This window comes from Terrapene carolina, unplaced genomic scaffold (assembly GCF_002925995.2).
Source record: "Terrapene carolina triunguis isolate 2854851 unplaced genomic scaffold, T_m_triunguis-2.0 Scaffold227, whole genome shotgun sequence".
Lineage (NCBI taxonomy): Eukaryota > Metazoa > Chordata > Testudines > Emydidae > Terrapene > Terrapene triunguis.
In genome coordinates this window covers 4,627,907-4,643,597 of record NW_020664578.1, presented here as the reverse complement: position 1 = coordinate 4,643,597, position 15,691 = coordinate 4,627,907, and the positions used below count along the sequence as shown (strand labels likewise).

The window sequence follows — 15,691 nt, the reverse complement described above, 5'->3', positions numbered from 1 at the left end:
CAAGCTGCAAAATCAAACATTTATTTTCCTCATTACAAGGGCACTCTGCCAGGAACTATTAGGTAAATACAGGAGCTTTGGTTACACATTTGACTGAAAAAAGCAAGTCGGGGCAAAGTCTGACTCATAAATGTTTAAACAGTGACCTGACAGCAACAAAAAAGGGGGAAAAAATTTTTTTTTTTTTTAGTCTTAAGCACTTGAGCATATGCTTAACTTTAAGCATCCTTTAAAAAAACAAAACACCCATTTAACTCAAATGCTCGGCAAACAATTGGGAAGAATGCTCTCTTTGTTAAAGATCCTCCCAGCTCCCGGAAGGCTGCTCCCCACTTAGTTCTCCGAGCCCCTCCAGCAGAAAAGCGACTTGACATGCCTGATATTTCTAAAAGTATAAAACCAAGCAGGGACAATTTTAAGTGCCTTTCAGGCCTTTAAACAAAACAAGGCAGCAAAAATATGGGTGTGACCCCAGTTTACTTTTCCATTTACAAGGGACCTTTAACCCAGCTCTGGCAGGAGGAAAGGAGTGTTTAGACTGAGATTTCCAAAGCAGCCTTTGAAATGTCAAAGGGATGGGGGTGCTTAACTGGCGTAGGCCCCTGGGAAAACCTCAGCCTTTGCGCTTTTATGGTGGTCATCACAGGCCCCATTCACCTTTGCCCTGCACCTTTGTGCTTGGAGTGTCTTGAAACAGTTTAAAAGTGTAAACTGTCACTTTAAATTTCAGGGGGTTTTCCTGGTTCTGCTTGTAAGAGCTCTGTAGGGAAGCATAAGACTGGATCTAGCAGCAATGGTCACTCTCTACAAAGAGCCAGCCTAGAGCAAGGTGGAGTGAGCTGTACCTCTGTTTTAGATTGGGTGACCAGATGTCCCGATTTTATAGGCACAGTCCCGATATTTGGGGCTTTTTCTTATATAGGTTCCTATTACCCCTCCCTCCCCTGATTTTTCACACTTGCTATCTGGTCAGCCTAGTTTTATGGAGTTTTCTGTTTTGCCTCTCTCTGTTTTGTGGTTCTTATGTATTAACGCTCTGAATGCTAAGAAATACGGTTGTGTTATGACCTTCCAGCAAGAGAATTGATGTTTTTATCTAACGTCTGTGTTCAAGCCATGATTGTAACAGGGCCGTCTTTTACATCAGTGCAAAGTGAGCGCAACAATGCTACCATGGTGATGCAGCGGTGTTTCACGCCCCACTCGGCACTGGTGCAAGGAGGTGGGGAATCAAGCCTCATGGAGAAACTTGCTCCGCTTTGAAGGGGGGGGGGGGGCTGCTCTGTGCACCACTCTGTCCCACTCTTCAGTCTTATCAGGGAGGCAGCCCTGGCCTTCAGACACACCCCTCACATTTATGAAATGGGTGTGAGGATACCAGTGTGGCTCTTTAGCCCCCTCTAGTGGCTACAAAACACAGAGCCTGATAAGTCTGCACCTGCCTAAAAGCTAATAATGAGTCACATGGCCTTTTTGCTCAAGCTGGAGCGGCTGGTGCTTTAGAGACTGGGTTCAGTCTCTGCCAATGATCCATCCGTGGAGGCGGTCAATCCACTTGCATCTAAGCCAGAGCAGAACTTGTCACAAAAAGGGTTGTTCGGTCTTTTGTGTTGGATTATGATCTCCACAACAAATATTATGAATAAGGTTACGTTTTAGTCACGGGTATTTTTAGTAAAAGTCATGGACAGGTCATGGGCAGTAAACAAAATTTCATGGCCCGTGATCTGTCCATGACTTGTACTATACCCCTGACTAAAACTTGGCCGGGAATGCTCTGAGGGGGCGGTCCGGGGACACCGCTGGTGCGGGGGGAGGGGGGGAGAGCAGGCAGCTCCCACTGGCCGGGAACCACAGCCAATGGGAGCTGCGGGGGCAGTGCCTCCAGGCAGGGGCAGCGTGCAGAGCCCCCGGCCCCTCTGCCTAGGAGCTAGAGGGACATGCCGGCCACTTTCAGGGAGCCCCCCACCCCCCAGAGGGAAGCCCCGCCCCACACCCCAACCCCCAGCCCTGAGCCCCTTCCCACACCCAAACTGCCCCAGCAGTGGCAGGTGAGACTGGCCCAGGGGCTGCCTGATCTACTTGGGCAACCCCAAAACCAGCCACACTGGCCGCTGCAGAAGTCATGGAATCCTTAACCAGGAATAGGGGGTGGATGGGTGGGTTCTAAAATATACACCACCATGAGCAGGGGGAGAGTGTGTGTGTTGAAGTACACACACACACACAACAACAACAACAACAACACAGCTCAGGGAAGCGCACACATTTAATCCTTAAAATGCAAGATCATCAGAATTACAAAAACAAAAAACTTTGGTTATGTAATATGTCTCTTTTCATACAACAATTCTGAAATTAATTTTGAAACATAGCATATTTTAGTAGACCTGTGGCCTAGGTAAAAACACAACACCCCAAAAGTGTTGGAAGGTAAATTACCATATCAAATCATTTAAAAAAAAAAAAAAAAAAAAAACTAAAAAAAAAATTCCACCACAACGCACTGCCAGCCGGAAACAGCGGCTCATCCTGCTGCAGATGGGCTTGCCGAGAATGGAACAGAAAGGCTTATGGACCCACTGTGACGACTCTGAGGTTCTCATTGGTTCTCTTGCTAAATTGTGATTTATACAATGCTACGTTGGATGAAAAATCAAACCGCATTCTCTTCCCTGTGCCTCAGTCCCCGCCATTTAAATAAAGCTGCTTCTCATCTTATTTTGCCTTGATTACATACTGTATATTACTTCAGGTGATACCCAGCTTAACAGGAGCCTGCATCCAGAGTGAAATTGACACCCCCCTCCAAAGACATATCCAACCCCGATTCAGGAAAGCACTTAAGCATGTTTAAGCACCCTTCCCGAAGAGGGATGCTTTCCTAAATGAGGGCGTGGAGGCCAATTTTGCTGGCTTATGTGATGCATTAACCTTGGTGCTGCTCCCCTATCCCTGCGCAAGGGTGAATTAAACCCCAGCTCTGATAGAACTGAGAGTTTCCCTACCCTACTCCCCCACAAGTTCAATATTTCCCTTCCCTAACCCCTCACCCCAAAGCAGATTTTCTTTACCCCAGATTGCAAACGCATCCTGGTTCCTTTGATTACCATGTGGGGCAGCCTGAGCTGGGAGCTCCTGAATCATACCCCAGTAGACACCGACTCGCTGATGGCAGGACACGTCCCCCGCTGTGCCTCACTTTCCCCCAGCTGCACAGCAGGTATGATGACCACACTCACCCAGAGGGGTGCTGCAAAGACACATTCAAAAAGGGCTATGTAATATCACCCCAACTCTAGCATCCAATTGTACCTGGCAGATACTAAAGCTTCTGTTAAACCTTCCAGGGCCTTTCTGCTTCCCTGCTCTTTAGGGCACAGATTGTCTGTTCTGTGTTTTTACGGCGCCTAGCCCCATGGGGTCTTGGTCTGTGACTGGGGCTCCTGCATGCCACTACAATACACATAAAGAGGGAGATCACACCTGGTTCTGTCTTATTTCTGGTGCAAGGTGCAGGACCGACAGCCTCTGAGCCTGAACCTCTCGAGGTATCCTCCATAAATAAGGATGCACGTTGCTTTCGTAGAGACAGCATTACAGCTACAAAATGGAGAGGGATTCAGCCGCAGCATTCGTTTCCTGGTATCGACCTCATCCGTCAGTGCAGCTCCCAGACCCACCTGTTCGAGCCTTTGCTTGTGGGACATATGGACAGACAGTAGTGTAGGAGGCTCAGGGCTCTGCCACCAGGGGGTCTCTCTAGGGTGCACGTACCATAGAGACGTACAGTGGTTAGATGATTCACAAGACGAAAGGGAGGAGGGGAATTCATGACACACTGAGGAACGTGTCTGGGGTTTTAGCACCCAAGGCTTATTGACAGCCACCACAGACAATTGGGTTACATGGGTGTCGGACTATGGGGTCAGGGAGTTTTTCACCTTCATGCAAGTGCCCCAGCAGAGTGGACCTGGCTTGGGGGCACACCCGGTTACTTGCTAACCTGCAGTGTCAGTACCTGAGGCCTTTTTAGAAGTCACAGGCCATTGCGGTTATCATGTGAGAGCCCAGAATGACAATTCTGGAGAACGCCAGTTCCTGGGTGCCAGGTGCACCAGAACCACCGCCCCAGCCTGAAAGTCCGTCCTTAACAACAAAAGCACCAGCAGGGCGGCGGACAAGGGCCATTTCCAAGGAACGGAGCCTGGAAGAGATTTCGAGGCCAGATTTTCTGGTTTTTGCAGGCCCAATTGTACCAACCTGCAATTTAGGTCAATTTGCTGCTTGAACTCCTGATTTGCAGACAGAGTCCGGGCCATTGGGCCAAGTTTGCAAGAGGGCTCAGTTCCTATGTAAGTACCTAAATAAAATGGGACCACGTGTTCCTTTGGAGCCAGATTAACTAAAGAGCTGTCTCCTACCCTCTGAGGATAATGGGGAATCTCACCCCATCCCTCTGAGAACAATGGAAGCTGCTGGGTGGCAAGCATAAATCATTTAAGGCCTTGGCTACACGGAACATTTGCACTGGCATAAATCTAAGGTGTAAATTTAAATCAATATACGGATATAACCCCTGTGTGGAAACTGATTTACGTTACGCGTGGCTGATTTTGTTTAACTTACCTCAATTGGGAACAGGCTTAAATTAAACTGAAATAAGCCCCTCCTCCCCTCAGAGCCCACTCAGGGGTTTGCACTGATTTAACGATATTAGTTAAAAAAATGATTTAACTTGAACTGGTACAATTTTTCCATGTAGACAAGGCCTCAAGCAATCCGAACTGCCAACCCACGGAATCGTAGACACGAAACCGCGCCTGAAATCAAGAGAGCCCACAGCAAAAGAGGCCGAGTTGAGGGCAAGCTGATAGTGTGGCCCCTTCGATAGTTTAATGAATAGTCGCCACCTGAAAAGTCTCTCCTTCGTCACCTTCAACTATCAGCAAAAGATTAACGGCTACTTTCCAAGGGGAACTATGCAAGGTGCGTATCCCCAGGAAGGGGAGCAGTAGCGTTAACACAACTGGCTTTACCAATCAGAGTGGCATTAAACAGAGACAGTAAAAATGATCCAAGCTGTGGGTCAAAGACACACCCTGCCAGTCCCCTCGGGAGAAGGAACAGACGCATTGGGGCATTCTGTATGGTCCATTTCCCCACCTGCAGGTCGGACCGTGCCAAGGCACGGGTAGCTCACTCTCCAGCAGGACGGTAAAGACAGCAGCTTTAGGAACCAATCACTAGAAACCCCTTCACACAACCCCTGGATGGCGGGCTGGAATTCCCTGCCCCGGGGGTCAGTTTCCAAAGCTACCCAGCCAGGGTTTCAAAGGGATTGGACAATTACGACCACAGATAACGGGGAAGTTGGGAAGGAAGAGTTTTCCTTTACGCACGGTGCTGCACAGTCAGGCAGGTACATGACAGACCCAATGGCTCACAGGAGGCAAGACGGCTGACTGGGTCACATGGGCCGGGGGAGACGGGAGAGAAGTTCCTCTCCTTTATTGCTGTTCCCCGAGGGGGATTCTGGATGGAAACAAAGCTGCCAAATCCACAGAGGGTTCAACGAGAGTGGGGCCGAGATCTCCCCTCCCACGATGTCAGTCCAACGACGGGGACGTACGGGGTAAGCCTGTGCACACAAATGGGACACAACGTGGACTGGGACTCAGGGGCTGCTGGACCTGGGCGTTCTTGCACATAACACAGCACAACTGCTCATGACCTAGGGCCCGGCGACGCAAGAGGCGGCTGCGGCTGCGCCAGGGCAGGGTTTAAAGAAATCACTGTAAGAGAAAGAGGTGGTCCTTGTGGGCACAGTCCGGCCAGGATCAAGCCCCCGGGTGCCTTTGAAGTGCAGCTGCACTTTGCACTGGGGGGTGCCACTCTGCTGGCATTTTGGTTTGGCTTTCCTATGAAATCCCCCGCTGGAGAAGGAGCTCCACGGAGGTCGGTTCTAGAGCATCGCTGACAAAAACGCCTGCGTCTGGCTTTTATTGCAGAGGCCGGGGTCCACGTCCCCGCGAGACAGCTGGACGTGTTTCGTCCACACACAGAAAGAGGCCGCTCGTTTAATCCCAGAGCGGATTGCAATTGCGTCCCTGAAACCCGAGCGGGCACCAGCCCCGGTGTCACTTCTTCTCGGGGCTGCTGCTGGCGGAGGGGCGCACCACCGTGATGTGGCTGAACTTCTCGAAGATCGCCTCCGCCGACAGCTTGGGCAGCCCCCTGTCCAGAGGGCACTCATCCACCAGGCTGTTCATGGGGGTGGGAGGCAACGGGGCATCGTCCTCCAGCAGGGCATCCCCAAGCCTCGGGCACCTGGCAGGATCTCTCCTGCCCCTTGGCTCGTACTCCGGGGCACCCGCTTCGCCAGCCACATCCGAGTCCTCCGGGTTCTCGTCGCTTTCGCCGCAACCGGCAGAGGAGTCTTTCGGCTCGGGTCTCGTCGTGCCACAGGAATCCTTGTCCGCGGGATGCATGGGGCCAGCCGTTATGCCCCGCTCCCTTAGGAAGTCTTTAAGGATCGGGAGGACTTTCTTACGCGATGCAACTGTGTTGCCTTGGTGGTAGGCACAGATGTTGGGGTAGAGGTTCCCCAGAGGGGAGAGGTCCAGGGGCGGGTTGTTAGCGCGCTCCAGAACACCACACACCTAGTGGGGACAGAAACACGAGGGGGTGAGGAGCTGGCTGGGAGCCAAGGACCCTCCCGAAGGCTGAACCTGCTGTCACAACGCAGCAGGGATGGGATCATGACACACATAGTGACAGCAAAGCCGGAGCTGAGGCTCACCCTCCATCTGTTCTGGGCTGGGCCCCCCAATTCCCCTCCTACATTTCTGCCGTTTGGGGCACTAGCCATGTTATTTGGATACACTCAGGGCCCAATCCCCCACTGGTGTAAACTGGCGCAGCTCCACGGATTTACACCATTTGAGGGGATGGAATTATACAGAGCTTGCCTCCCACTGACTGGATCCTGGGCGGGAGCCCCATTCTGCTGCACCCCGCGATTGCTGCTGCAGCACGTCTGAAATGCCGGGGTGTGAGCAGAGCCCAGAGCTGGGGTCTCTGTGCTCAGTGATCCCAGATGGGCCCTTCTGATCCCAGGGTCGCTGTGCCCCCAAGCTTGGATACAGCTCCCAGGTTGCTCAGTCTGCCGGACAGCAGGCCAGATCCTCAGATGGTGTCAGTCGGCACATCCCAAGAGAGCGACGCTAATTTACACCAGGCGGGGATCTGGCCCAGGGACTCCAATGGCACTAAGGTGGATTTACCCCAGCTGGGGATCTGGCCCATAGGCTCCAATGGAGCTACAGTGGATTTACCCCAGCCGGGGATCTGCCCCCCAGACTCCAATGGCGCTATGGCGGATTTACACCAGCTGGGGATCTGGCCCATAGACTCCAATGGCGCTTCGGCAGATTTACCCCAGCTGGGAATCTGGCCCATAGGCTCCAATGGCGCTACGGTGGATTTACCCCAGCTGGGGATCTGGCCCACAGACTCCAATGGCGCTACGCTTATTAGAGTAGCTGAGTGTCAGACTCCAAGTCTCCTGTGCCTGGGCAGCCAGACAAACGAGAGAAAACGCACGTGCCCCCCCCCCAGCCCAGGGAAGGGTTTCACGCTCGCCCAGACAACACGGTCGCTGTGGGGTTAAGCGTGAGGCACCATAAGGTGCTCAGAGCTTAGCGTTAAGGAAGAAGTAAAATCTGTGGACACCGGCTGGGAGGGTAGATGTGGGGGCGGGCGGGGGGGAGGGGGACGGACAGGCTGGGTTCTAATGATCGACATTCAGCTTGTATCTGCCAAGTCCAGCCTCTGGAGCAAAGCACCAGGTTCGGGAGACGCCAAGGGTGCACGTCGGGGCAGGATCACATGGAGGACATTTCCCTTTGGAGCAGAGCCGGTTGCAGGGATGGAAAAAGGAGCCTCTTACCTCCCATCTCGAAGGCCGCCGTCTCCCGCTCGGTCCCCTTGGCTGCCGTGATCTCTGACCCACCCGGGCGATTAGCCCGTGATCCCTCCCACGGCTTTAAACCTTTGACCACAGTTAATGAGTGACGAGCGATGGCGCGGGATCGGGCGGGGGGGGGGGAAGAGAGCCGTTGCTGCATGGCTGGGGATGAGGGGAGTAAACACGGCCTCCCCCCTCACTCTCGTGGTATGTTCTCGCCAGGCTCTGGGAAGCACTGAAGCAAACTCTGCAGGCACGTGGGCTGCTGCATTGGGGGCGGCCTTGGAGCCGAAGGGTGAATGCTGACGCTGGCACAGCTCAGCAGCTACCCCGCCGGCTACGGGAGCGACCACGGCATGAACAGGGGATGGGGGGGGGGCCCCGCAGTGCTGAGCCTTGGGGGGGGGGGGGAGGGGGATTCGCGGGGACCTAGCAACACCCACCGAGGTGGCGGGGGGAGGGGAGCAGGGCTCTCAAGCGGTTTTGCTTCCACTTGGGTGGAGAGTGGCTCGGCTGGGAGCTCGGCACATCAGGCAGGCGAGCAGGTTTCAGGGCGGACGGTGCTTGGAACCAGACAGCCGTGGAAGGTGCTGGAACAGCTCAGGCGCTTGGGCCCCGATTCAGCAAAGCACTTGGGTGGGTGTTTCATAAAGCACTGACTCCCACAGGACTCCAGCGCTCTGCTGAGCCGGGGGCCGAGGCCGCAGGAGGGCGGGGGCTGGAGGAGGTAACCCACCGGGGGAGGGGGGTGCCACAACCCTGTAAATCCTCTCCCAGCCAGCCACCCACCACTGCAGCAAAGAGGAAGGGGCCGGCCTAATCAAGGGAAGAACCTCTGGGAAAGCAGCGTGCTGGAAACGCCAGTCCCCTGTGAGATTTCTGTAGCGCCTATCGCTGTAAGAGCGAACGCTGTCTTGCATCTGGACTCCATTCAGAAGCATCTCAACTGGGCAGGCGCTGAACAGGTCACCAATGCTTTTTTGGCAGGGTAAAGAGTGTGCTGGTCCTGCTACAGCCCAGCATGCTGATCTGGGAGACATGGGCTGATCTGGGAATTCACAAGTCCAGGGGCATCCAGAGAGTCTGATACCCAGCGGGGGCTCTTCCTACAGGCAGCTCTCACATCCCAAGCTTTGGCTCCCAAACCCCATCACGTTCTGCCCCATTTGCAGGAGCAAATCCGTTTCTGCTCTGGGCTCTTTGCAGAAGCAACTAACCAAGGTTCCATTCCTCCCCTCGCTCCATTTCTAGGAGGTTCCCAAGGTGGGGGCGGCATGGAGGGGCAGCTTTGGGGGCAGGGATTATCAGAGGTCAAGCGACGGCCAGACTAGAGCAATGGGCCACTATGAGAACAAGTCAGATAAGTGCTTTGCTGGGTCAGAACCTAAGTCACACATGTCTAGAAAACATGACCTAGGAGGGAAGACTGAAAAAATTGGGTTTGTTTAGTCTGGAGAAGAGAAGACTGAGGGGGGGCCAAGATAGCAGTTTCCAAGTACATAGAAGGTTGTTTCAAGGAGGAGGGAGAAATATTGTTCTCGTTAACCTCTGAGGATAGGACAAGAAGCAATAGGCTTAAATTGCAGCAAGGGCGGTTTAGGTTGGACATTAGGAAAAACTTCCTAATTGTCAGGGTGGTTAAGCACTGGAATAAATTGCCTAGGGAGGTGGTGGAATCTCCATCATTGGAGATTTTTAAGAGCAGGTTGGACAAACCCCTGCCAGGGATGGTCTAGATAATACTCAGTCCTGCCACCAGTGCAGGGGACTGGACTACATACCTCTCGAGGTCCCTTCCAGTCCTACGATTCTGTGTGACTGAAGTTAAGCACCGGTTTAAATGCCGGGCAGAATCAGGGCGCAAGCAGGGGATTTAGCGCTTGCAGGCAGGAATCACAGTGCCCTCAGTTTGTTATATGCATGGGCTGCCGGGACTGGCCACTGAGGGAGGGCGCGGGGCTCTGGAATATCCCTTGAGAATGTGAGGGCAGACCCCAGGCAGGCAGGCGGCATGCCCCGACTATGCTCACCGCTGTCCGCACCGCCGCGTGCTGGCTGTACACCGCGAGCTGCCGGAATGGCTCGTTCCGCTCGTTGAAGGAGATCGTCATGGCTACCAACCCACCGTAGCCGTGCCGCTCGCAGAAGGCGCACAGGTCCTGCTGCAAGCCAGGCCGCTGCAGGAAGGCCTAGGCAAGGACAGCGATCAGCGTCAGAGTCCGGAACGCACAGGCACGCGACGGGACAGGACGGCGGGCAACGCTGCCAGCTCCTGCCTATTTTACTACCCCTGCCCCCAGCACCACCCACTTGTCTCATGCACCTGTTATGTCTGAACTGTTCAGACTGCAGGCTCCTTGGAGAAGGGATGCTTATTTGGCAGCAGTGGGGTCTAGTGGATAGAGCAACAGACTGGGATGCAGGAGACCTGGGTTCTATTCCCAGCTCCGCCACTGGCCTGCTGGGTGACCTTGGGCAAGTTCCCTCTCTGACACTCAGTTCCCCACCTGTATTATGGGGATAACAACATTGCTCTGCCTCAGAGGTGGGTTGTGGGGGGAGGCGCTCAGATACTACACTGATAAGTACCACAGAGAGAGAGAAAACCCTCCACTGCCTTGCAAGGTAGATGGGCAGCATTAGCCCTACTTCACTGGCAGAGCTAGGGAGAGAACCCAGGAGTCCTAGCTCACAATCCTAGGATCAGCTTCTTCCCACTTGCACAGGGTAACATTTAAATGGCAAAATGCACAGACACCCAGCGGGCAAAAGCTGCTTTCACTCCTGGGCTCTATTCCCAGCTCCGCCACCGACTCCCTCCGTGGTCCGGGGCAAGTCACTTCACTTCCCCCGCGCCTCGGTATCCCCACGTTGTATTGATCCTTACCTCCAGCGTCACGTACACAGCACTGATGGCAAGAACGAGCCCGTCGCTCGACAGCACCTTAAGGTCCTTTCGCAGCATCTGGTCTGTAGTGAGCCCTGGAAAAACGAGAGGGGCAAGCGTGAGTGAAGAGGGACTTTCGTTCCCAGCGAGAGCTCAGATCACTTCCAGGGAGCTTTGTGTTTTGCTGCTCCAAAAGACTCAGACAGCGCTTGCACACACAACCCTCTGACCACGCTGCTAGGTGGATTCTTGGACTGTTTTCAGATACTCGTCTGATTTAGTGCCTCCAACTATCTAAGCTCCATGCAGCCCCTGCCCTTCCCATCCGTCCCATTTGATCCCCCCTCAATCCGTGAAAAGCCGGTACCTGTCACATCGAACTTGGCTGTCTGCAGAGCCTCAAACAGGACGCTCCTCGCCGGGAGGTCTGGGAACTTGGATTCCAACAGGGCCACGTACTGAGTGTCTTTGGGAGTCACTTTCCCAGCTTCTGGAGTCATATTGACACAATCCAGAATTATCGTACCTTTAAAGCAAAGAGAGCAGCAGTTGACACAGAAACACAGTGTGCTGTGAGCCAAGCCACGAGAAAACAGAGACCATACACAGTTGTTGTGGTCTCAGATATGAGTCAGGGAGTTAGAGCCGCTGGGTCTAGACAGGTGCTTTGGAATATCTCCCCTAGGCAAAGCCATGTGGCAGTAAACTGGCCTTGCAGGAGTCCAGGCTTTGCCGCTTCCAGGGTCAGTGCAGATGCAGCCGTGCGGAGCATGCTGCTGCTTAGGGGTTGGTTTTACAGCCAGCAGGATACAGCCTGGGGCACGGGCCTGATATTTGCAGCTGTGGGTCTCCGCCCCAGAACGCTACACCCCTCCCTGAGCATCAAAGCCGGCGAGCACTGCTCTCACCACGCAGCAGGGCGGCCGTCTGTCTGTCCAACAGCTCCGCTGGGCCCTGCACGATCCTCTCCGTCACCAGCGTGGCACAGGAGCCCACCAGCTCCGCGGTGACCCTGCACCGAGGCGCCCTCTCCAGGGGCCGATGGTCGATCACCTCGATCACGGCCTCCTCCAGGGCTGCGTCTCCGCTGGGCGGGCGAGACGGGGAAGTGAGAGTGCCCCTCTCTGGAGAGGTGGGTGCAGGCCGGGAAAGGCCCTGGTTTCGTCCCCAGGCGTTTCTCTCTGCCATTTCTCCCCCCATCCCCGCCCCAAAACGAGGGACTTAGGGTCAATGGAGTCACCCCAGGGATGGATCCTGTCCTTTTGGCGTCACCATCCACCCCAAAGCATCCAAGGGCGTTATGGCGCACCCTGGTGGGCGTTAGTGTGTATTTATCGCATCACCCTGGGGATGGACCGAAAATTCCTCCACTCTCGGGCTCTTTTCCTGCCCCCCGATCCAAAAAGGCCGAAGCGGGGGGGGGGGGGGGTGAAGGGCTTATTTCCTCTACACTGAAAATATATTGACATGCACATGCAAAGAAGCTGAGCTGAAGGCGGTGCTGCAGCGAGGGGAGGGGGTCTTCAGCCCCTAAACAGGGAAAGGATGGTATGGCAACTGGGACGGTGAGGTTGGGGTAGTCATGTAGAGGGGGAGACAATACCCAGAGCGTGGGCAGGGGTGAGGGTGGTGTAGGAATGGGGGGGGTGGCAAGGCAGGCACAGGAAAGGATGGTAGACACGCATGTGGAAGACGAAGGGGGAACGCCATCGTGTTTGGGTTCCCAGCGCTGCAGGGGAACACTGTGCAAACCTGCCTGCTCATATCAGAGATTTTACAGCTCATCCCCTTTAGCAAAACCCTCCCAGAGCACCCAGGGATGCAGAGCAGCTGTGGGGAAGCCGCAGCTCCTGTCTATAGGCCCCTTCCAGCCACGAGAACTCTCCCGGCTCCTCCCAAGGAAGCTGAAGGGTTCATGAACTTGTCTGGACGTCAGATCCGCTCTGGTGGGTAACAGCCCATCCTGCCCAAGCCCTCTGTGCCTTGTCCCATGCTGACCTCCGTGTGCAGAGAGCTGTCCCTGGGAAAGACCCGTCTCTTCCCCAGTGCCCATGAGACGTGAGCCAACAGCAAGATTAGGAATATTTTAAAGCGAGTCACTTGCTCCTCTAGGGGTTCCCACCTGCCCTTGTGCACCTGTCTTGCACAATCCAGCAAGGAGGCCATCCACTCCATGGACAAGACAGTCCCTCTGTTTATAAGGCTAAGCAATTTCATCTACTTCGATTGCAAGCTCATTGGGGCAGAGGCCGTCCTTCTGTTCTGTGTCCGTACAGTGCCTAGCACAACAGGGTCCTGGGCCAGGATTCTACCACAATACAAATAATAACGTCTTCATTCGCCCATCATTTACTCCTCAGTCCATCCTGCCTGGAGCCCCCACTTTCCCCCCCACCAGGGATTTAAAGATAACACTGAGCTGTCGTATCGCGCGTTCTATCCGTAGATCTCAAAGCACTTTACAAAGGTGGTTCAGTGTCCTTAGCCTCATTTTACAGATGGGGACACTGAGGCACAGAGAGGGGAAGTGACTTGCCCAAGGTCACCCAGTAGGTCGGTGGCAGAGCCAGAATTTGACACACACACCCCAGATCTCCTAAATCCCCTGCACTGCCTCTCCACTTGCCTCGGCAGGATGTGATGGTCGACCAGCGTCAAGGAGAGGAGGCCAGCCCGGTGCAGCGCACGCAGGTCGATCTCATCCCGGAAGATCAGGCAGCTGTCGGGGATCTGCTGCTCCTGCAGGAGGAAGGCGCTCTCTGTGCGCAAGGGGAACTCCGAGCGGGGGATGTTCAGCACGGGGACAAATGCCGCCTTGGACTCCAGAGAGGTCTGCAGGAGAACGCAGCGAACCACAGGGACGGTTAGCAGCAGGCCTTGGCTACGGAGAGCACGGCCCAGGGTGGGTCCAGGCATCACACAGCAGCTCTAGCGTGTGTTGGTCTTAGTGCTATGTGGTCGCCAGCCCATTTCCCCACATCCCCTTCCCTCCCCATCCCTGTTAAATCCACCCCAGCCGAAGCAGAGCACCAAAGCGGAGCCAAGCCTCAGGGCAGCACTCACCTTTGCCAAGTAATAAGCCAGGGCAAGCGCCGACACCACGGAGTCCAGATCGCAGGCTTCATTCCCCAGCACCACGTGGACTTCCTGCCTGTGCTGGACATGTTCCTGCCAAGAGACAGGAGGCTTTGAATCCCAGCAGAGCAGGCCCAATGCCGCTGGCACGGGAAAAAGACTCACTCCCATGTGCTGACGCAGAAGGAAAGTACAGGCTGTCTCCCCTGTGGGCAGGCTGAGCTGGGAGCGGCACGGGGGGGGTCTGACATGGCAGGGTCTTCCCGCCCAGCTCCTCCCTGCCTGGCCCAGTAAGGCTTGCTCATCTAGACCCTTTGCTGGCTTAAGGACCTGAGGCTCCCAAGTTCATCTGCTGAGCAATCCAGCACCACATTTGAACCTGATCGCTCCCGGCCCCCCAGAGCATGTGTCCTACCCAAGCACGTAGCCAGCGCCTGCCCCACTCTCCTCCTCGCATTAAATGAAGATGCTGAGCAGGACGTCTGCCCTGCCGGGACAGGAGAGGAGTCCGTAGGGTGAGCAGAGAAAACGAAGTGGCCAGTCATGGCTTCCAGGGGCTACGAGCAGATGGGCGAGACCAGGTCAGCACCACACCTGGGCTCCTCCAAACCCTGCTTTTGGATTCTCTGCCACCAAGATGCAGGGCCGGCTTTAGGCCAATTCCACCAATTCCCCCGAATCGGGCCCCGCACCTAAGAGGGCCCCGCGCCCAGTGGCAGGGCTGCTGGGGTGGGGGCAAGTGGCTGAGAATCCCTTCCCTGGCTAGAGGCTCCTTTTTAATTTTTACTCACCCGGCGGCGCTCTGGGTCTTCGGCGGCACTTCGGCAGCGGGTCCTTCACTCGCTCCGGGTCTTCGGCAGCACGTCCTTCAGTGCCGCCGAAGACCCGGAGCGAGTGAAGGACCCACCACCAAAGACTAGGAGCGCCGCCCGGTGAGTACAAGCCCCACGTGTTTTTTTACATGTTTTGGGTTTTTTTTTAGTCATCCCTGCCGGGGCCCCGTCGAAACTGTTCGAATTGGGCCCTGCACTTCCTAAAGCCGGCCCTGCCAAGATGCTCCAAAGGTAACAGTGACCGGACACCTCTGGGTTAGAGGAGCCAATATAAGGAGAGACGTTCCGCTGATTAGAGACGCTCTCCGTAGTGCTAGATTCGCCTCCCACTCATCCTACCCCACTGACTCCCCCAGATTTACAGGCCGGCAGAGTTTAGAGACGCACCTCGGGCTGTCCGCCCCGCAGTGACCACCCCGACCCAGCCTGAAACTGACAAAGGAACGGAATCCCTTCGGGAACACAGCAAGAAGGAGCTGCATGACTGTTTTCCACTCGCACCCCTTCAGCTGGCAGCAGCGTCGTTCAGTGGCTAGAGCAGGGGACTGGGAGCCAGGACTCAGCTCGGGGGGGGGGGGGGGGAGTACTCGCTCATGCTCAGACCAGGGGACTGGGTATCAGGACTCCTGGGGCCCATTCCTAGCTCTGAAACTTTGGGCCTGTAAAATAAGGTTAATACTACAATACTGTCCAACGGCACAGAGAGGGTATGAGGCCTGCTGTGTGCAAACGGCTCGGAGGCCCTTGGGAGGAAGGCAATGTCAGTACCACCGGCGACTGCTTTGCACTGTGCTCACCGCAGGTCAGCATGCTGCGAAAGGGCTGCTCTGTGTATTGAAAGGGAGATAAACATCTGGGGTTCACGGAGCAAAAGGGAAGGTTCCTGGCAGCCTATAACAAAACACAGGCAGCCAGATCTCAGCACTG

At 55.1% G+C, this 15,691-nt stretch overlaps 1 protein-coding gene across 1 annotated transcript; it reads right to left on the bottom strand.

The window, feature by feature from the left end:
* Positions 1–3,710: 3,710 nt before the first annotated feature.
* PRUNE1 (prune exopolyphosphatase 1) lies at positions 3,711–14,619 on the bottom strand. Its single transcript, XM_024212736.3, has 7 exons — positions 13,920–14,619; positions 13,483–13,688; positions 11,765–11,943; positions 11,224–11,382; positions 10,857–10,951; positions 10,000–10,158; positions 3,711–6,662 (listed from the first exon to the last, which is right to left on the bottom strand). Exons 1-7 carry the CDS (start codon positions 14,100–14,102, stop codon positions 6,141–6,143), a joined length of 1,503 nt encoding a protein of 500 aa, XP_024068504.1. The 5' UTR covers positions 14,103–14,619; the 3' UTR covers positions 3,711–6,140.
* Positions 14,620–15,691: the final 1,072 nt, after the last annotated feature.

What these genes read in the sequence shown, in the direction of transcription:
- PRUNE1 (XM_024212736.3), bottom strand. Translation starts at nt 14,102, where the DNA reads ATGGGAGTGAGTCTTTTTCCCGTGCCAGCGGCATTGGGCCTGCTCTGC. An exon ending in TGGCTTATTACTTGGCAAAG is followed by an intron (nt 13,689 to 13,919) that starts GTGAGTGCTGCC and finishes GTTCTCCTGCAG; the next exon opens with ACCTCTCTGGAGTCCAAGGC. An exon ending in ACGCGGCGGTGCGGACAGCG is followed by an intron (nt 6,663 to 9,999) that starts GTGAGCATAGTC and finishes TGTCCCCACTAG; the next exon opens with GTGTGTGGTGTTCTGGAGCG.